Source organism: Amphimedon queenslandica, unplaced genomic scaffold, assembly GCF_000090795.2.
Source record: "Amphimedon queenslandica unplaced genomic scaffold, v1.1 AMPQUscaffold_13460, whole genome shotgun sequence".
In the NCBI taxonomy this organism is placed as follows: domain Eukaryota; kingdom Metazoa; phylum Porifera; class Demospongiae; order Haplosclerida; family Niphatidae; genus Amphimedon; species Amphimedon queenslandica.
In genome coordinates this window covers 170,742-190,601 of record NW_003546304.1, presented here as the reverse complement: position 1 = coordinate 190,601, position 19,860 = coordinate 170,742, and the positions used below count along the sequence as shown (strand labels likewise).

General features: G+C 35.7%; 4 protein-coding genes and 1 long non-coding RNA gene across 7 annotated transcripts; 2 read left to right on the top strand and 3 right to left on the bottom strand.

The window, feature by feature from the left end:
- Positions 1–3: 3 nt before the first annotated feature.
- LOC109581121 (carbohydrate sulfotransferase 14-like) lies at positions 4–1,375 on the bottom strand (the record flags this gene model as incomplete). Its single annotated transcript, XM_019994938.1, has 4 exons — positions 1,265–1,375; positions 1,045–1,184; positions 805–890; positions 4–753 (listed from the first exon to the last, which is right to left on the bottom strand). Coding segments are annotated over exons 1-4 (1,026 nt in total), but the record flags the coding sequence as incomplete, so codon positions are not given.
- A 30-nt stretch (positions 1,376–1,405) lies between these two features.
- LOC100635685 (carbohydrate sulfotransferase 14-like) lies at positions 1,406–3,148 on the bottom strand. Its single transcript, XM_003385498.2, has 4 exons — positions 3,018–3,148; positions 2,731–2,909; positions 2,493–2,648; positions 1,406–2,184 (listed from the first exon to the last, which is right to left on the bottom strand). The coding sequence occupies exons 1-4, from the start codon at positions 3,127–3,129 to the stop codon at positions 1,477–1,479; spliced, it is 1,155 nt and encodes a 384-aa protein (XP_003385546.1). The 5' UTR covers positions 3,130–3,148; the 3' UTR covers positions 1,406–1,476.
- A 14-nt stretch (positions 3,149–3,162) lies between these two features.
- LOC100635559 (fucose mutarotase-like) lies at positions 3,163–6,895 on the top strand. 2 transcript variants are annotated; one of them, XM_003385497.2, is made up of 6 exons: positions 3,163–3,245; positions 3,310–3,345; positions 5,352–6,120; positions 6,190–6,290; positions 6,342–6,427; positions 6,587–6,895. In XM_003385497.2, exons 3-6 carry the CDS (start codon positions 5,996–5,998, stop codon positions 6,734–6,736), a joined length of 462 nt encoding a protein of 153 aa, XP_003385545.1. In that variant the 5' UTR covers positions 3,163–3,245; positions 3,310–3,345; positions 5,352–5,995; the 3' UTR covers positions 6,737–6,895. The 2 variants fall into 2 exon arrangements, with proteins under 2 accessions (XP_003385545.1, XP_019850465.1); XM_019994906.1 differs by lacking the exons at positions 6,190–6,290; positions 6,342–6,427; positions 6,587–6,895 and having other exon boundaries at positions 3,169–3,245; positions 5,352–5,911.
- On the bottom strand, positions 6,754–8,211 carry LOC100632914 (uncharacterized). The gene is made up of 4 exons (XR_898147.2): positions 8,076–8,211; positions 7,529–7,623; positions 7,377–7,476; positions 6,754–6,900 (listed from the first exon to the last, which is right to left on the bottom strand). It is a non-coding gene; the product is annotated as an uncharacterized LOC100632914 (long non-coding RNA).
- A 49-nt stretch (positions 8,212–8,260) lies between these two features.
- On the top strand, positions 8,261–11,870 carry LOC109581116 (uncharacterized). 2 transcript variants are annotated; one of them, XM_019994905.1, is made up of 10 exons: positions 8,261–8,302; positions 8,355–8,437; positions 8,714–8,877; positions 9,327–9,428; positions 9,533–9,612; positions 9,667–9,763; positions 10,267–10,386; positions 10,945–11,033; positions 11,436–11,566; positions 11,698–11,870. In XM_019994905.1, the coding sequence occupies exons 2-10, from the start codon at positions 8,395–8,397 to the stop codon at positions 11,811–11,813; spliced, it is 942 nt and encodes a 313-aa protein (XP_019850464.1). In that variant the 5' UTR covers positions 8,261–8,302; positions 8,355–8,394; the 3' UTR covers positions 11,814–11,870. The 2 variants fall into 2 exon arrangements, with proteins under 2 accessions (XP_019850464.1, XP_019850463.1); XM_019994904.1 differs by having other exon boundaries at positions 8,263–8,302; positions 8,343–8,437.
- The last annotated feature ends 7,990 nt before the right edge of the window (positions 11,871–19,860 follow it).

The following is a 19,860-nucleotide window of genomic DNA, read 5'->3' as shown; positions in this document are numbered from 1 at the left end:
TAATTTCTTCTTTAGCCTCTTAGGGAGCTGAGAATAATACTCAGTAAGTAGGAGCTTCTCTTGATACTGATCATGGTGATTGGTTGATGTTGAGTTTATTGAGAGTTTACTAGTGATTGCATTGATGTCTTCACTGCAAGTTTTGGTATTTGGATAAAAGTCATAGTGTATGCGACAGGGATGACACAGGTCTGTCATTGTTTGAAAGTGTGGGTCAAGGTCTTCGCTTTCTTCATTGACATAGTATAGCACAAATTCCATGAATGTCACATTCAGTGGGTACTTCATTCCCTCTGTTTTCCATTCCCTGTATTCCCTTGACCTATAGCGCATTAGTATCTCTAATTTGATGTCGTTAGGAAAGACAAAGTGTAAACTCGTCAATGGAGGCTCTATTAAATTCTTATAGCTCAGAACCAGTCTCTCCAATGGGTTCCTAACCACCATTATTTTATAGTTTGAGCGCACTTTCTTTCTTCTTGCAGTATCTGTCAAATTCTTGTCAGCAAAGCTGTCTCCTTTGATAGTATATTCATCACTTGATGAACTGCTACCAGTCCAACTCCTTATGATAGTACCTATCAAGTCAGTGCATCCAGTCTGTTCCACAAAGCAGAGTATAGCGTGATGTTTGTCATCAAACAGAAGACGACTGAATAGTCTTTTTCTTTGATCGCTCTCAGATGGGAATGAAAAGTATCTCCTACGGCGTTTGTGGTGTGTGCAAAAGCTGTGTATCTGTTTCCTTTGAAACTAAAAATGGCAGGAAATCTACTCAACCATTCTTGTGTTATTGTAACATACTCTTTCTCTCTCCACTTGATTCTTGTTTTGAGGTGAGCTTATAACCGGATCACTGTCATTTACAAGATTGGAACGATGCAAGTAAGCTGGGGAAAGAAAGGTTCTGATACTCTGTACAGTAACAAGATATACACGTATAATACAAGACATGCAACATTGATTTCCCACAATTCAAATGGCAATCTCAGTGTGCAGTAGCCTACATATTCATAACACAAAATACTGACAGAATAGATCTACCTCTTGTTCTACTAGGCGGGTCCATTTTAGATCTTTGAACTGTGCGTATTACACTACTGTCATCTTGAACTTGTGCTCTGATACTGACACGAATGATAGCCAGTGATACTATCAACAGCAGGACTACCAACAGCTTCTTTCTGCAGGCATGACAAAACTTTAGTCAATTTCAGTTATGATTAAATTTATGCAGCAAAAGGTTTAGGGTACAATTATTTACCTGTTGTTCCTGAGATACACGAATGGTACAAGATGTAGTTGAAGTTCCATCCATTCACTGCGAGTCAGTGTTTGGACAGTCGCCCAGGCCCTCCTCTCCAATAATGACGCGCGCAATGAATAAAACTATAAAAAGCATTAATTTTGATTAAATCAAAATATTCATCGATATTCGATTAATTAGAAATAATTTATAAAGTTAATATAAAAAAATTAAGAAAGTAATTCCTTTGTCAAGTGTTCATGCTGAGGAAACAAACAATGATAAAATTCTAACTCGAGAGATAAATTCTCGTGCAATGCTTTCTTAAGCCACGGTGGTACTCCGGCATAGTATGAGCTCATCAGTAAGGATGTTGTTGATGTCTGCTTGTGATAGCTATCACTTATAGCAAGCCTCAAGCCAGGCTTAAACTCCTCTAGTATACTATTAGCATCTTCACTAAAGTTCTCAAAGTTTCCATAAAAATGATAGTCCATTCTACATGGCTCACAGTTATAATATTGAGGCATAAAGTGCTCATTAAGTGCAGTATAGTCCTGAGACACTAGCCATTGAAGGAATGCATTGAATGAGACATTGGCATTACCATGCACACCAGTAGCACTCAAAATGGCATCCTTCAAGCGATCAAAATAAGACAAAGGAGACCCATCACTAGTCTTTGGGTCCCTTATCTTGTCAATATAAGCTGATAGAAGTCGTTCCAATGGATGCCTCAATATTGTGAATCTTTTGTATGTACGAATTATTCTGAGTCTCTCCTCATCAGTTAGTCTGTCATTTGTGAATGCAATCGTTTTCATTGCTCTCTCAAGTTTCTTTTCCACGAGATACTTCTTCCTGTTCATTCTTGGAAGGAAAGCAGGTATGAGGTTATGCGAAAGGAGCAATGTTGATCTCATGTTTGTGCAGCCAACCTATCAATGAGTATTGAGATTAATAATAATAATATAATAATAATAATAATAATAATAGAGTAAAAATATGGTAGTTATGTCTTTAGAGTACTACTACTCTTGCTACTACTTACTATATAAAGTCAAAACAATGTTAATTTAGAAAAGAAAACTGCTATGTTATTGCCCCAAAAATAAGGAAGAATTTTGTGCATGATATTACAGAAACTGATACTGATGGCTATCAAAGCAACACAATTGACAAAACAAAAGTGTTGAGGTAAACAATTACAGTCAACATGATGCATATAATTTTAATAAGTTAATACCTTGGGCATGAAACAGAACAGACTTTGGCTTTTATTATCGTAGATCATGTGACGAAATACTTCGCTTCGGAATGAATAGTTAGCATCAGGTAAAGTGTGGTTAAGACCAGAGAAGCCGTGTCTCTGACAAAAAGCAGCAACTTGCACTCTCTGCCACTAAAGTAGTATACAATAGCTAATTATAGCCCAAATTCCCTTCCCATATCACTCCACGGCCTCCCTCTCTTGTTTTTCTTACCAGGCCTCTTCTAAAAATCTCTGGCAGTTCAGAGATGGAGCTGGAGTGAGGAGTATCATGAGTATGTCTGGAGACAGCCGAACTGGCTTCAGTAGTTAAACTATAAGCCTCTTCTGATACAGCAATGCTATCAGGTGAATCAGCAGTAGCTGGAGTATGTAAAATACGCTTGAGGTTTGCTGTGAGGAAGAAAGAGAAAAGTGCACCTCACAAATAGGAAGTTTGTATAATGAAACTATCATCTATACATGTATAAATATCTAATTTTTATGTATTTGATTGCTCACAGGGTTGAACAGAAGTGGGTTCCTCATATAAAACGACTTTAAAAGACCATAGCATGTACAGAAACGCCATTACCAGCAAGAAAAAGACCAGCTTCCTTGTTCTCAGCACCATACTCCATCTAACATTAATATAATCTAATAGGCTTGGCCACACCTTTTTATTAAAAATGGCTGACGAGCCTCTAAAAGATGCTGAAGGTCAAGACGAAAAAGAAGAAGCTCAAGAGAGTGAGGACTATCAACATTATATTGTCTTTATTTTACGTAATTTTTTGTCATTATTTTATTATAGAGGAACCTCCCAAAAGCTTTCTTCAGGATTGTTTAGGTTTGTTTTTTATTTGCAACACTGACTAATTTGGTATGCAGCATGGTATTATTAGTAGGTAGACATGTACCACACCTTTACAGCCAAACCTAATGAAGACATATCGTATCATACTGTTATAGATATGCCAGCTTTGTTTAATAACAAGGATGACTGTGGTTTTCCAAATTCCTAGTTTGTTTGGGTTTGGGTATTAGGAGTGCTACAGTACATGTAACATGCATGTTTCATAGCCTTAATTCCCACGCATGGTGCCATGTCACTATTAATTATTGTGGTTTTGCATTAATTACAATTTATATACAGTAATAATGAATAATACTTTATGAAAATTATTACACTTCCCACCCACCAGGGTTAGTTTCCCACAAAGCTTGCTAAATGAGTTAAATAGAACACTTCATGAGCTGACAAACAGCTTTCGAAATACTTTAGAAATTCATAAAAAATCCAAATTTGATCACAATCAGGCCAAACGTTCTACACAACATAAGTACATGTGTATGTGTCAGAAAAACTTATAAAAATGAAGAAATTTCTTGTCTTCATTTTTGACAAAATTTGGCCAAAGTCCCTGTACTAAAGTACAGGGCGTTAGGTTCAATTTTTTGAGCAACTTAAAAAAATTCAAAATTGATTGGAGTCAGTTCAAACTTCATGCATAACATAAGTACATGTATATGAAGAAATTATTTAAATGGAGAATTTTCTCCTATTAATTTTTTTTTTTGCGAAATTTGGTCAAAGAACCCTGTACTAAAGTACAGGGACTTTGATATGATTTTTGAGCAACTTTAAAAATTCATTTAAAAAATCTAATTTTATTGGAATCAGCTCACTTCATGCACAGTATAAGTATATGTATCAGGAGAAATTATTTAAATGGAGAGTTTTCTCCTTTTCATTTTTGGCAAAATTTGACCAAGAACCCTGTACTATAGTACAGGGACTTTGGCCCGATTTTGGAGCAACTTTAAAAACTCATGAAAAATTCAATTGTGATCGGAATCAGCTCAAAATTTCTACACAACATAAGTACATGTATATGTATCAGAAAAAGTTATAAAAATGGAGAATTCTCTCGTTTTCATTTTTGGCGAAATTTAACCAAGAACCCTGTACTATAGTACAGGGACTTTGGCCCGATTTTGGAGCAACTTTAAAAATTCATGAAAAATTCAATTGTGATCGGAATCAGCTCAAAGTTTCTACACAACATAAGTACATGTATATGTATCAGAAAAAGTTATTAAAATGGAGAATTCTCTCGTTTTCATTTTTGGCGAAATTTGACCAAGAACCCTGTACTATAGTACAGGGACTTTGGCCCGATTTTGGAGCAACTTTAAAAATTCATGAAAAATTCAATTGTGATCGGAATCAGCTCAAAATTTCTACACAACATAAGTACATGTATATGCATCAGAAAAAGTTATTAAAATGGAGAATTCTCTTGTTTTCATTTTTGGCAAAATTTGACCAAGAACCCTATACTATAGTACAGGGACTTTGGCCAGATTTTGGAGCAACTTTAAAAATTTGTGAAAAATTTGATTGTGATCGGAATCAGCTCAAATTTGATACACAACATAAGTACATGTATATGTATCAGAAAAAGTTATAAAAATGGAGAATTCTCTCGTTTTCATTTTTGGCGAAATTTGACCAAGAACCCTGTACTATAGGGACTTTGGCCCGAGTTTGGAGCAACTTTAAAAATTCATTAAAAAAATCAAATTTTATCAGAATCAGCTCAAATTTCATGAATAGTATAAGTACATGTATATGTATCAGGAAAAATTATAAAAATGAGACTCTTCTCCTTTTCATATTTGGCAAAATTTAGTAGGATGATTTTTTATCAGAGGGACAATAATACAAAATAGAAGTTTAGGTCTATTTAAAAGTGGTCTCAGGTCTCCTATCAGTATGATCCATCATTTCTTAGGATGGGAGCTACTGTATAACCATGTGTGCAATAATAATTTTCATATCTTTTCCTTTAGATCAAGTCAAAGGGCATTACTTGGCTGGAAAGAAACTCTTTGCAGTCAGTGGTGATCATACACAAATCCTTGATTGGAAGGACATGGGTCTTAAACTCACGCTACCATCAGGCTCTCTTTCTCCAGGAGACTCCTGTGAGGTTGCAACGGCTGTCTTTGTTGCAGGAAAGTATCAGTTCCCTGACGGAGCCAATGTTGTCAGTGCAATATACTCTATCGGTATTACCAAGCCTCTCCTGAAGCCTGTTGGTGTTTGGATGCAGCACTGTGTTGCACTGCAGCCTCATCACAATACTGGGTATCTTGGGTTTGCTATTGCATCGATCACTAATCATCCAGAGCCTCCATATCCATTCAAACTAGTCCCGGGGGGAAAGTTCTTTGCTGAGAATGAGGATGGATGCTACTCTTATGGGGAGACTGGCCTCAATCTTATATGTATTGTTAAAATGCCTCACGTCATTACATATCACTGAGTTTTAAATTGATATAATTATTACTGTTATTATTATTATTGAATTTGATTTTATTTCAGCTTAGACTATTAGGAAAGCCTATGGTAATTGGACTAATTACTTTTTTAATTAGCTCTCTGGTTGCTGAAAAAGGGTGTGGCAAGCTTGTTGAAATTGTAAAAACTAAAAATGGTGATTTTAAAAGGGATCCCAAGGATAATCAATCCTTCTCTGCTGTCAGTCTTGGCTCGTATGGGGCACGGAGATGAGATTGTGCTAGCAGATGCAAACTTTCCTTCAGCATCAATCTGCAGGTAAAAGTATAGATCTATCTATCTATTACAGTTTTACATCCACCCACTTAAATTTTTGTCTTGATTCAGGCATGGCCCAGAGTTAATAAGAGCTGATGGTCACGCAATACCACCATTATTAAAAGCAATAACATCACTACTGCCACTGGATACATATGTACCTCGACCAGGTAAGAACTGTAGAGAAGTGAAGTTATATTATTGCTCTCACATGGTAATAGCAATGCTGATGGAATTGGTACATAATGACAAGAAGGCAGGACTAAAGACACCAATATGGGAGCAATATAAAAGTATCCTTCAACAAGTTAGCTATATAGGACATAATCTACATAAAATATTTATATTTTTGCATGGCGTCAAATGTAATTAACTGTACAATTTAGCATGTAATGTTTACTTAACGTTTATGTTGATACATTGTATGTATACATACAAATTAACGGAATTTTATTAAATTTCACAGGCTGAAGGAAAAGACATTGGATTTGAAATGATAGAACGTTTTGCATTCTACGAGAGAGCAAAGACAGCCTTTGCTGTTGTTGCAACAGGAGAAGAAGCACTGTATGGTAATGTGATACTCAAGAAGGGGGTGCTGCACCCTGAGGAATGATAAGAGACTAGTAATGGTTGGGTGGGTATAGTTTCATTTGCTAAGAGACAATTATTAATGTAATAGACAAAAAATCTCTTATGTTTATTATAATTGAAGGTAAATTGAAGTTTTGTTTGTTTCTTTTTTCTTTTTCGATAAAATGATAGCCTAAAAGTATTTAGCTAGAGAGATAAGAGAAAAATGTAATAAACAAGATGCCAAGTGTAACTGCACAACCATGAGATAATTATTGAGAACTCAATACTAATAAGTAATGTAGTGTAGTACCATTGAAAGGTATTCATACCTGAAGCATTATGCTTACAGGTATTGTGTAGTGCAAAAGGAACAATTTGTTATCACTTGCTCATTCATGAAGCACAACCTGCACAAATTACTTTATGGCTGGTAGAAATAACATTCTGTTTGTATAAATACCTAACCACTCCCTATGATTTAATAAGTGTCTAGTTTCAGAGGAAAGGAACAAGAAATGATGACAGAGGGATTCAGGTGAATTGCTTAGACTTAATAATTTTTTAGTCAAATAAAAGCACAATGAGCTCCAGTCTGTCTGACTATAGAATGAAGTATGGTACATGTACATGTACATTGCCATAATCAGCACAATGCAGTGTTGTTTTAAGAAGCCACATACCTTATCAGTACTTGTGTGACTCTGTTCCACCTCTACCAAATCCACCAGGACCAAACAATGCACTGTAACATGGCTGGTTACAATATGGCTTGCCTTCATGCTAAGGTAGAGAGTTAGAATGAAAGAGGGAGGAGAGGGGATGTGACATATACCTCAGCATGCCCACCAGGGTTGAGGGTCTTCTTACACTTCACACATTTCAAACAAGGACGGTGCCAGTCTTTGCCCAAGCTACTAACACGTTCAGCTATACATAAAAAAGATAGGAGCAGTCAGTTGATGGTATCCTCTGTGCAGGAGATTAGTGGCTGAGAAAAAGTACTGCACATTGTATGTTTATTCTATTATTATACTTTTCAATAACAAGAGAGTGTTGGTTTAGATGGACAAGACTAATGACATGAATTGTACATGAGATGATATGTTGCTTCAGATCTTTCTATAATAATGGTGAGTCATTCTATCACCTCCACATTCAAATATAAATCAAATTCTCACGCCAGTATCACTGCAATATAATATTACAATGGCTACTGCATGTGTATCATATTTTAATAGCTGCTGCTGGCGGTACACTTTTGAGGCTACAGCAATGCTGCCTAGCATGCATTCGCCTATTGACAAGACAATGGGGTTTAAACTCGGGTTCAAAAGGCTAACAGAATTAATAATAAACCAATGCAAATACAAGGGTCTCACCAAAATAAACAGTTTTAGAACAGGCTGGACACTTGGATGACATTATTCAATCAAATTTAGACAGGATAACACAAGTTTTGCTGCAGCAAAGTCCTCTTGCTTGTTGATCGAGCTAGATCCTCTTTTCGCTCCTCCCAAAGTAGCCACACCTTCAATCAAATCACGCCTACCTTTAACACGTGCGCGCGTGAGCGGGCACATGGTTTAAGGAAAGGTGAACCAAGAAGGTAAGAGACATCTTTTTTCCTAGCAATAACAATCGCACAGTCTATTCTATAGTATAGAGACTGAGAGGATCTAATTTGAGGTATTTTTAGGAATGTTGGCCGGTGCTATGGTAAAATTTGTCAGCTACGTTGAAGGTAATTTTTGGAGCTGATTAGCCACGCTACTCAGTGAACATATTCATGTAATTATGTTGTATTGGAGGGGTTGATTTTAGCAACTTTCTAGATTTTAGATCATCAGTGAATTTTAATTAAGTGGATTTTTGGCCAGGTGCCATTAACATGGGTTTTAATTTGGCAAATGGCTCTCAAAATACAAAATTTGCCTCAAATTCTCCTCGCAGCTATACTGCTGCATTTGAACTAATGAATTGAGCATTATGAATTGATTGTGACTGTGATCAATGATAGGAAGTGATGATTCTCTTGGCCATGGGACAGTGCATGCTACTGAAGTTGCTAAAGTTGTTCGTTTATTAAGGAAGAGTCTCCTCCATCACGATATGGATACAGTGTCAGATATCATGGAACTTTTGACTGCCAGGACTTTAATAGTACAGGAACTAGCTGTAAAGGTAAAAATACTATACATTTCGTAATTTTAATGCATACTGTAAATTTAATGCATACCGTATTTCCTTAAATTTTATTTATCAGTACTATAAATTTCAGAAGCCAGAGTACTGCGGGTACAATACAGGGATGAATTGTATTCAAAGGTGAAGACTAATGACTTCAGCTCCTTATCTTAGCAGCTGCATTAGCTTATTGAGCTTCCTTTATAGCTATCATTATGTATTAATACTACTGCGCATGCGCAATATGTGGTAATAATTCAGGGGCACATATCATTTTATTCAGTCTTCTTGATGATGCGGAATTCAAGGGCAGATAGAATTTGAGTGCGAAAAAATATGGTATGTACAGTTTGATAAGTCAATACATGCATGTATACATAGTTATGTACATGTACATGCGGTGTTATTGTAGTTATGTACATGTACATGTGGTTTTATTCTTTTAGGTCACACGTGAGCTGATGCTTCATGAGTATAGTTGTAATGATGAGGTGTTTCTCGATTTATTAAAGTTCCTCAAGCAGCAGTTCATAGCAATGCCTCAGTTTGTAAGTGGTTGTATTTTAATGATGGATGTATTTTAAGAAATGGTCATTGCTTTATTTGTGATAATTACTACCTGTTATCTTTATTATAGTATGTCCTTTAACAGAAAATTCAGAATGGGCTTGAGCTTATTTATATACTAATTCTTAAAGGTATGACTAAAGAAGCTTTTGAAGTTATATTGAGGTACAGTATAATAACAATGATTATTAGGAGTATTCATTGTTATTTTCATTACAGCAATGCTTCAATGGATCAGTTTAGTCCCAGTCCTTTATTTCAAGGTTATGGAGGTGTCATTGCTTACATGTTATGGAAGGAAGAAGGATTCATCAAGGTTGTTCAGCTTTCATTGTCATAAAATTATATTTTTTGTTGGGTGTTTCCCTGTGGTTTTGGTTTTGATTGCCAAGCCTGCCCATTTCCATTAGTCTGGTATGCTGTTGCTTTTATTGCTAATGAGACCTAATGCATCTTTAATGAAATATCTCACACCTGTACTATCAATCTATCACTTTGAGCTTGCCCAGTGTACAGTGCACAGTCTAATTCTACAATAGATATGAAGGCAAAAACTGTGGATTGTTAATAGTAGCAGAGAGTGGTGCTAAGAATAAGCTTGAATAGCATTCTCTTGTAGTTCTTTATTAAGGCTGGTTTAAGGCCTCAGTAAGACTGGTAGGTCAGCAGTTGCTTTATGATGTACATGTAATCCTATATTGTAATAGTACTACTGAATTGTAGCGTTATATTACATTGTATACTCTGCTTCTTGGCACTACTATGTATGTCACATGTTTCTAGTTTTTTGTTAATTTATTTATCTTTTTTTTTTTACAGAAAGGATCTGGTAAGCTTTGTGATGGCTTGCTCAAGTATTTTGATGTAATGAGGACCAATTTAAATATAGTCGATGGAGGAGAAGGGGAATACAGCTTCTTTATGACTTACTATGTTAAGGTAAAATAATACTCTTGTAATTACTCTTGTAGATAATGTAGTTAAGCAGGGTTTCCCACAAGATATTGGCATAGTGCTCAGTCATATAGCTTCTTGTTAGTGGATTATTACATTAAAAAATTAGGACTACTATATATCGCATAAATGGGTCTTTATCTAAATTTCTTTTGAAATGGCTAGGAGAGAATTTTTCATTATTATAATTTTTCTGATGCATGTACATGTACTTAAGTTGTGCAGAAAGTTTAAGCAGCTTATGATCAAAATTGGATTTTTATGAATTTTTGGAGCTACTCCAAAATTGAGCGAAAGTTCCTGTATTCTACCAGAAAATGAAGGGGAGAGAATACTTTGTTAATAATATTTTTTCTGATACATATACATGTGCTTATGTTGTGCAGAAAGTTTAAGCGGATTCCAATTGAAATTGTAATTTTAGAACTTCCTCCAGATGCCATATTTCACATAACATTATATTGTAGTGATTAGCATGTTTTGTGGGAAGCACTGAATGTAACCTTCCTCTTTATAATAATATGCTCTTTTGTCTCTCTCTAGTCTCTTGTTAGACTGGGTCGAACTGATCAGGCTGTGTCTTTACTAGAAGAATATAAATTAACAAGACCACAAGAATTGACAACTTACAGGTACTACCCTGTTTTTATGATTATTATTTGGTCTGTACATGTCAAAATGGTTACATGTAATGGTTGCATGTTATGTTGCAATTTGCGTAGCCTGTAAAGTGATGGCACTTGTATACATGTAGTTTTGCTCAAACTTTCCACACACCATAGGGACATCAATAATATGTATGTATCAGAAAGTCAAATTAAAATTGGGTAAAGCCCTTAATCTGTTTTCGTGTACACGTGCATCATGACATGGTAAGGGGTGAAGCACTTCATTTTATACAGTTCTCTAGTTCAATAATGTTAAGTCAATGACTTATATTATCAATATGTGTACATGTACATGTATTTAAATTTTTGACGATTTGCCAAAAAATTTTGTTTTTTTAATGAAGTGTTAGCTGTTGTTTATTTTAGGTTATTAATTGAAATCCTGACCAGTGACTCTTCTAATAATGAGAGGATCACTCAAGTTAGGAAAGACCTTGTCTTATTGGAGCCGTCATCTAGGGAAGCTGTGGCACTTGTCAATTCATTACTCCTTGAAGGTAGTATTGTTATTGTTATTATTATTCGTTATTCTATTCCTAACTTCATTATTTTATGACATACTATTTATTATTATTGTATTATTGTTGTTGTTGTTGTTGTTGTTGTTATTATTGTCACTTTTTGTTAGATGATGTAGATTACCCTTACTGCTTATCTGTTGTTCTTAATTTCATGGACTATCCGACTAATTGGAGTAATCTCTCTGGGTTGTCGCTATTGTCAAAGATACGGTCAGAATGGTGAGTCCTATGTCTCTTCTAATGGAGTTTTTTGTGGTTTAAGGCTTGCTTCATTGATATTATTTTGAATTATTATTTTTTATATCAATATGAATGAGTTGAGTATAATATATAAACAAGGTTTTCATCATTGATCTGTCATAGTTAGCAGACCTGAGCCTTTGGTTGATGTCAGGATGAGGTAGTCTTAGTCCTATCAACTAAAAACACACAAACGTGAGGCCAAATGTCCTCTAGTTACAATAGAATCTTGAGTCTAGTTTGGTTGGATGCTAAAGAAAGCAAAAAGCATTTTACAGGCGGCTGCAGGATTATACTGCAAGTAGGGCATAAATGTGGCTAAGAAGTGGGAGTGGTCAAAAAGTAGGTGTGGTCAGACCACACCCACATAACATGATGCCATGCTCTTAAGGTTGAGCCTGTTGAAACTTCTCGTTCTGAAGAAAATCCAGTTGAGAAAAGCTCTAAACTAGTCATTGAAGTTACTTTCAATGAGTTTCCTGAGTAGCCATGGTTAGTGCACTATTAAATATGTTTCTTGAAAAGTAAAAAACGAAACAGTCAGCACAGCAGCAGCAGCAGTGCGTCTTCAAACATTTAATAAACATTATTTTAGCTCTGTAATTTCATTATTAAGAAATAACTTTGTTTTTCAAAGTAACTCATCGAGAAGAAGCTGTAGGTCACCCTCCCTGTCTCTTAAGTGGCTGACAAAATAATGTTACATGCTTAATTCATCACTATAAACTAATTTTAATGACAAGAACTATAACTACTAAATAACTATTAATTATCTGCTAATTATGATGATGTCATCTTCCGGGAAGAAAAATTCTAGTAAGGGCCTTGCACCTACCAATGTTGGCTCTTCAATTGGAACCAGCGCTTAAACTTTTTATAGTATAAGAAATTTGTGAAAATCCAAAATCCATTTCGAATCATTTTTGACGAAATATTCTTTACTGTGATCTTTGATTCAATTTTGGAGCAATGGAGAAAACAAGTACTTTCCAAGCTACCATCTTTTGTAAGAACCAGTTATCTTATAGTAATCTAAGTATATTTTAAAATTTCTGAAAAATCAACTTTTGATCAAAATTGCTCGAAATTCTTTGCATAACAAAATAACGTGATCTCTCGTGGCATGTTGCTATTAAGCATCATACTAGGAGCATTCGTAACATTAGTACCAAATGGCTAATCCTGTTGGAAACTCTGGATATGCAATTAAATATAACTGTGGTCTTTGATTCAATTCCAGAGCAATGGCGAAAACAAGTACTTTCCAAGCTACCATCTTTTGTAAGAACCAGTTAACTTATAGTAATCTAAGTATATTTTAAAAATCAATTTTTGATCAGAATTGGTCAAAATTTATTGCATAACAAAATAACGTGCTCTCTCATGGCATGTTGCTATTAAGCATCATACTAGGAGCATTCGTAACATTAGTACCAAATGGCTATTCCTGTTGGAAACCTGGATATGCAATTAAATATAAATTATATCCAACCATATGTATCTATAGTCCAGAAGAGCTAGAGTCCAGTCTGTATGAGCAGAGCTGCTTGTCAAAGCCTTTCTTCTTGAGCCAGGTAAGGACATGGACAATGATTGACTTTGGTGGTCCCACAAGAGATTATTTCAGTCATTTTCTAATAAATTATTTGTGACAATCCAGCCACATAGCTGACCAAGATGGCTGACCAAGGCCAGCAACATGTTGCCTGTAGTATATCTTAGGCTTTAGTTACTGTGAGCTCAATGTGCACTGATATTGTGCTATCATTGATTGATATCAGGAGCTCACAGGAGAGTAAGGGCCCAAACTGCCTGCATACTTTAATGAGGTTACTATTAATAGAGCCATTATGCCACACAAACATTGTGAAAATGGCAGCTCATTAATAAGTAACATATGCAGCTAGATCATATATAGGGATTTTTGAGAGCTTCCTACTCCTATTATATGGCTGGGCTTCTGCTATAACAGGCATATGTTATAACATCCCAGAAATATATCATATTTCTAATCACAGATGGTGAGGTGATTATAAATTTGAGTGGGGTGTTGTAACAGATTCATTTATGCCTAAAAAGCCTTAATACGAGCCAACTTGTTGCTAGCAACAATTGTGGTTACTTTGGTCTTGTAAGGAATATATGTTGCCAAGAATAGAAAGCTGTTCTGTTTTATGGCAACATGTTGCTTGGTTGCTAGCAACAACTTGCCTTGTGTATGAAGGCCTTAAGTTTAGTATCAGATAAACTGTACGTATTGCATTTCATTTTGAGCACATTATTGTATGAGTAATGCTGTAAAGCTTCATTGCTTCTGGCTTCAGTGAATGGTTGAATATCTTTCTTAACAGTCATTGAAATTTTTGGCCTTCAAACTATCTATTTGGAACCATGGGCCATGCAGGAAGAATGAGGGAATATTTATGGTAAGTGGAATGATCCAAAAAGGTCTTAATTGAGGATTTTTTGTTGTAATTGATTATTTAAATTGCTTTAGAATATATTTTAATGATGTAGTGGACCAAATTGGTGGTGGAGAATGAACAGTTGACTTAATAGTTAAGTCTAAATTGAGTCTTTTTTAAATTTATTGGCATTGGTAACTTGGTATATAGGTTTTATAAGCTCATTTTTCTCTTTTGTGAAGGAATGGTTTGACACCGTCATGTAATAAAAGAGCTTTCATCATCATCATTATGTGTAGTTCATCCTAAGATTGTTTATAAGGCTTGTACAGGGATTTAATCTCAGATTCTTTGAACATTATTTTAAAACTCCACAACCTCTATGTCAGAAATTAATTGTTCCAGAGTTCAATTATTATGCCGGGAGTATTTTACTCCAATACTTGGAGCACATTTCTTTCATATATCAAGTTTCTGGAGCAGTCACTGATCACAATTTTTCTAATATTTTATCTTTGATCTGGTCTGATGGAATTTTACAGAATGAGGAATTGTATTCCTCACTTGGTATTCTATGCAGTAGCCACTAGGAATGTTGAATATTTGGTGACAGTCCCTTTACACAGTACTGATGTCTGTCTTATTTTCCTGCTAGAAAGCTTAAGCCTAGTACACAATATCAGCCTTGCGACCGGAAGTGCTGTACAAACCAATGGCATGCGCGTCAATAATGCAAGAGTTGAACTTTGGTCAACTCATGCGTTAACTCGCAGTGTTTGTACGACAGTGTTTGTACGGCACTTCAGGTGCTCTTCCTGTCGCAACGCATGATATTGTGTACTAAGCCTTACACTGTATTTACATAAGAAATCACAGCATTGATTGATGGGTGACACAGCTGAAACATGTATAACTTGTTGCAGTTCATTTGGAGGAGAGTAGACCCTGGAGAAACTTGAGATTCTTCCTCATAGTAGTGTTTTATTTTTTGATATTAAAACTTTCTGACCCTTGCCCCTAAGTGTTATAATCACTTAAAAATTAATTCACTTCTTGATTAATTGGGGCGAGCAAAAGCAAGCCCCACATAGTCGAGTCGAGTATGTCTGTTTGTTTGTTTGTTTGTACATGTATGTCACCTCTATTTATGCGTCTATAAAAAATAATAATCACATTTTAAAATAATAATTTTGATAATTACGGTACCACGTGCAAAAACAAAGAGCAACTTCAGTAATCACTGGACGAGACTGAGGAGTTCAAGAGACAAGAGTATTCAAAAAACAAGAGAAGCTGAAGCTTAAAGCATGAGTAATTCACAAGAAGATGCTCGTGAAGCTCGTCGACTTCTTCGTTATGAGTGTGAGGAGGAGAAAAGAGCGAGGAGGTCCAATACGGAGAAATGCTAGAGATGGTCTTGTCACACCCAAAGACAACAAATGGACTCTCCTTCTGGCTTCTGAGACCAACCATCTTCCATCCTAGATCTATATAACTGCAGAGATTCTTCACTCAAAGCTAGAAACTATGAAATTCCTTCCATGCTTGCAAATTCTGCATTAGTGTATTGACATCGACACTCAACATTTATAATAGCCACTACATCATTGTCGATCATTGTCTATATAAACATTGTATATTGCTAATAGAAATGTTAATCGTTTTGCTCGCCCCTCAATGTTTTACATTCGCCTAGTATAATAGTACTTTCACAGTAATGTTATACTTGAGTTTGCTCAAATAAGAAAGCAAGAGAAACAAGTAGAAGCTCTTAACTGCACAATAGCAGAAACGGTGAAGGGAAACAACTTATGGAAAGTCTTCATAATAATTGCATATAATTTTTCTAATTTAAAAGCTGTATGGCACTTTTTAAGACTCGGTGGATGCGTTCATTTAATCCACGTGGTACTTCAATAGTTTCTAGATAATTAAATCTCCAGTGGCATTCATTGTCAATTGTCATTATCTGCAGTTGGTCCTTAAAAGCCATTAGCTGCCAATTCTTTTAACTGGAGCTGGTATGAGCATGATTCCTGTTAGTAGTCGTGATCCTATTATACTGATATTATAGTTGTTTCTCTATTACAATGATACTGCTGTTTGAAGTCGTGATCATTGAGTCTCCAGTGGCATTCCTTGTCATTATCACCAATTGGTCATTGTAAGCTGTAGGCTACCAACTCTTTCATTACAACAAAAAGGAGGAGAGAAAAGTGAACATAGAACTATACATTTAACATTATTATAGAAAAGGGGAGGAGAGAGGGTGCACTCTAGCTGGTATATACTAGTACGATTCCTGTTAGGAGTTCTGATCTCATTATTTTTAATTGTTTTTATATTACAATGATCATTGAGTCTCCAGTGGCATTCCTTGATTATCAGCAATTGATCATTGTAAGCTTTGAGCTACAAACTCTTTGAGCATAGAAATTACATTTAAAATTATTATTATAACAAAAGGGGAGCAGAGATGTTTGCACTGTAGCTGGTATATACTAGTGTAGTTCTTGTTAGGACTACTGATCTCATTATTGCTGATAGTGGTTGTTTCTCTATTACAACGATACTGTTGTTTGAAGTCGTAATCATTGAGTCTCCAGTGGTATTCATTGTCATCAGCAACTGGTTGTTGTAAGCTGCCAACTCTTCATCACTACTAAAAGGAGGAGAGATGGACATACACTTCCAAAGGGGAGGACAGGAAGGAGCATAAAAATGACATTGAACATTATTATAGCAACAAAACGGGAAGGAGAGAGGGTGCACTGTAGCTGATATATACTAGTACGATTCCTGTTAGCAGTACTGATCTCATTATTGTTAATTGTTTCTTTATTACAATGATCATTGAGTCTCCAGTGACATTCATTGTCATTATCATTTAAAGCCGTGAGCTGTGAACTCTTTCATCACTGCAAAAAGGAGGAGAGGAAGTGGAGCATGGAAATTGCATTAAACATTATTATAGCAAAAAGGGTAGGAGAGAGTGGTGCACTGTACATGTAGCTGGTATAAACTAAAGTCCATTTGCATTCACCTGAGCCCAGGAAGTGATTACAGACCCCACCCAATAATTAACACAATGCAATAATATTAGGAAAAGTATGGCTGTACTTTCTGCATGGGTTATACAACCAACTTGAAGCTAAAGAGCTATAGCTGCTTCTTGAGTATCACAATAGATGCGGCAAAAGGAGAGGAATGCACAGGTATGTTTATTTTTACAATAGGAACTGTAAGTCAAAAGATATTGCAAGAAAACTAGGGCTCAGGTGAACACAAATGGACCTTAGTATGACTCCTGTTAGAAGTACTGATCTCATTATTGCTGATAGTGGTTGTTTCTCTATTACAATGATACTGCTGTTTGAAGTCGTGATCATTGAGTCTCCAGTAGCATTCCTTGATTATCAGGAATTGGTCATTGTAAGCCTTGAGCTGCAAACTCTTTGAGCATAGAAAAATTACATTTAAAATTATTATTACAAAAGTGGAGGAGATAAGGGTGCACTGTAGCTGGTATATACTAGTGTAGTTCTTGTTAGGACTACTGATCTCATTATTGCTGATAGTGGTTGTTTATCTATTACAATGATACTGCTGTTTGAAGTTGTGATCATTGAGTCTCCAGTGGTATTCATTGTCATTATCAGCAAATGGTCATTGTAAGCTGTAGGCTGCCAACTCTTTCATCACTACTAAAAGGAGGAGAGATGGACACAAAATTACAAAAGGAGAGGACAGGAAGGAGCATAAAAATGACATTAAACATTATTATAGCAACAAAAAATGGAGGAGAAAAGGGTGAACTGTAGCTGGTATATACTAGTACGATTCCTGTTAGCAGTACTGATCTCATTGCCAATTATACTAGTTGTTTTTCTATCATAGCAGATTCATCTTTTCTGCCAAGAATTTATAAGATAATTATAGATAATCTGATAGAAAACTCAAGCTTTTAAATGAAACTGCTTCTCAAATAAGTGTTAAGTTTATGCTACCATTATTAAGATCCACAAAAAAGTGATTGGACCAATCCTGTTCTACATCTTGGTCATTATGATTAAGAATTTTCCAATACCAATTAGATTTAGAGCTACAATGGCAAGGAGGCTTTGTGATATTATTGAATCTTGATTTGATAACTGTGTTTAATGGAAGCTTAAGGAACATGCAACCATAATCACAGACTATAAAACAGCCTCACTGTAGACTAGGTATGATTCAGTAGATTCCATGTCTTCCAGAAATCCATCTATATTTTCAAAACTAGATATTTTCTGCTCACTGATATTGATATTGCATTTAATTTTTAGATGTTGTGAAACTCCTTTTTGCTTGTGTTGGAAGTTCTTTCTTATCACTTAGAGCCCTGGTTTGACGGAAGATGGAGTACCTCCAATGTAAAGTGAAATGCTACCAGTAATCAGTCTATAATACTTCTTGTTGCGGCTCCATAGTGTTGTTTCTAACAGTTTTATCTACTTTAACAAATAATCCGCGATTTTCGTGTATCAAGAAGATTACTGTAGATGCCTTGTCAGTGTGTGGGGCTCTTAGTTTTTTATCATAGCATAATACATCTGACAATTATGGTACATACACTTGGCCAGTGGCTTTTGCTATGGATCAGTTGATGGTTTTCTTTGCTGTAGCACTCAGGATTGGGTCTTGAGGCCAGTATAGCTAACTCATGCTATATTGATCCATAGTCTACTCCCTCATGTTCTATACTTAATAAATGATGCCTAATTAATGATACAGTGCTCATAATAATGATGATATTTCATTATGAAACAGGTACTGTAGTCCATGCGTAATCTGAACTTATCTGATGCATATCAGGTTCACTCTTGTGTCCACTGTCAAAGCTTATCAGATTTTCTTTAAACCTGACAAGCTCCAGGGTGTCTCGGTCAAAATAAATGAAGTACCTTGATGTCCCTGGTTCATTTGGACTGGGCATAGTTTCCATAATACTTCAATGGCAGCACCATCTTTGAAAAGCATGACCAGCTGATGAATAACTGTTAGTTGAGCTGAAGGTTATTGATCCCATCATTCCGTGATAGCCAATCATCTTCCATTGACTGGCAATCGAAGCTAATTTTAGTGATCTGGTGAAAACTACAAAATTATGTGAGAGCCTTTACACCAGCATCTGTGAACATCTGTGAAGAATATTATCATTATTTTTTAAAATTTCACCTGATTCATGAAGGCTTTTTTGTCACCTGACGGTGTCAAATTGTTCCTTCATGATGGAATGTGCAATCTCATGGTGTATTCATGACTTTTCTTGTCTGCTGGGCTCAGCTTTCAGTGAGTGGAATGTACCTTCCTTCCCACAATGACATGTAAACAGGCGTTAAAGGCATTCATTAGTTTGATAATGTTTAAAATATTGATGTTGCATTTTCTGCAGACATTTGTAAGTTACGTATTCAAACTGGCAAAAGTCCTGCTGGCATTGCACTTTACTCGAAACAAAGAAAAAAGAGCCCTCCTCATTGATATGAGTTAACCTATCTTTCAAATCTCCTTGCCAGGTGCAGCCATTCTTCTTGTTTTTTGCAGTACACCTGCAACCCGTTTATTGTTCGATTGCACTGCTTGTTA

What these genes read in the sequence shown, in the direction of transcription:
- LOC100635559 (XM_019994906.1), top strand. Translation starts at nt 3,185, where the DNA reads ATGGCTGACGAGCCTCTAAAAGATGCTGAAGGTCAAGACGAAAAAGAA. An exon ending in AAAAGAAGAAGCTCAAGAGA is followed by an intron (nt 3,246 to 3,309) that starts GTGAGGACTATC and finishes ATTTTATTATAG; the next exon opens with AGGAACCTCCCAAAAGCTTT. An exon ending in CTTTCTTCAGGATTGTTTAG is followed by an intron (nt 3,346 to 5,351) that starts GTTTGTTTTTTA and finishes CTTTTCCTTTAG; the next exon opens with ATCAAGTCAAAGGGCATTAC.
- LOC109581116 (XM_019994905.1), top strand. Translation starts at nt 8,395, where the DNA reads ATGTTGGCCGGTGCTATGGTAAAATTTGTCAGCTACGTTGAAG. An exon ending in TCATAGCAATGCCTCAGTTT is followed by an intron (nt 9,429 to 9,532) that starts GTAAGTGGTTGT and finishes GTCCTTTAACAG; the next exon opens with AAAATTCAGAATGGGCTTGA. An exon ending in TTATGACTTACTATGTTAAG is followed by an intron (nt 10,387 to 10,944) that starts GTAAAATAATAC and finishes GTCTCTCTCTAG; the next exon opens with TCTCTTGTTAGACTGGGTCG.
- LOC100635685 (XM_003385498.2), bottom strand. Translation starts at nt 3,129, where the DNA reads ATGGTGCTGAGAACAAGGAAGCTGGTCTTTTTCTTGCTGGTAATGGCG. An exon ending in ACCCACTTCTGTTCAACCCT is followed by an intron (nt 2,910 to 3,017) that starts GTGAGCAATCAA and finishes TCTTCCTCACAG; the next exon opens with CAAACCTCAAGCGTATTTTA. An exon ending in TGTTCTGTTTCATGCCCAAG is followed by an intron (nt 2,185 to 2,492) that starts GTATTAACTTAT and finishes ACTCATTGATAG; the next exon opens with GTTGGCTGCACAAACATGAG.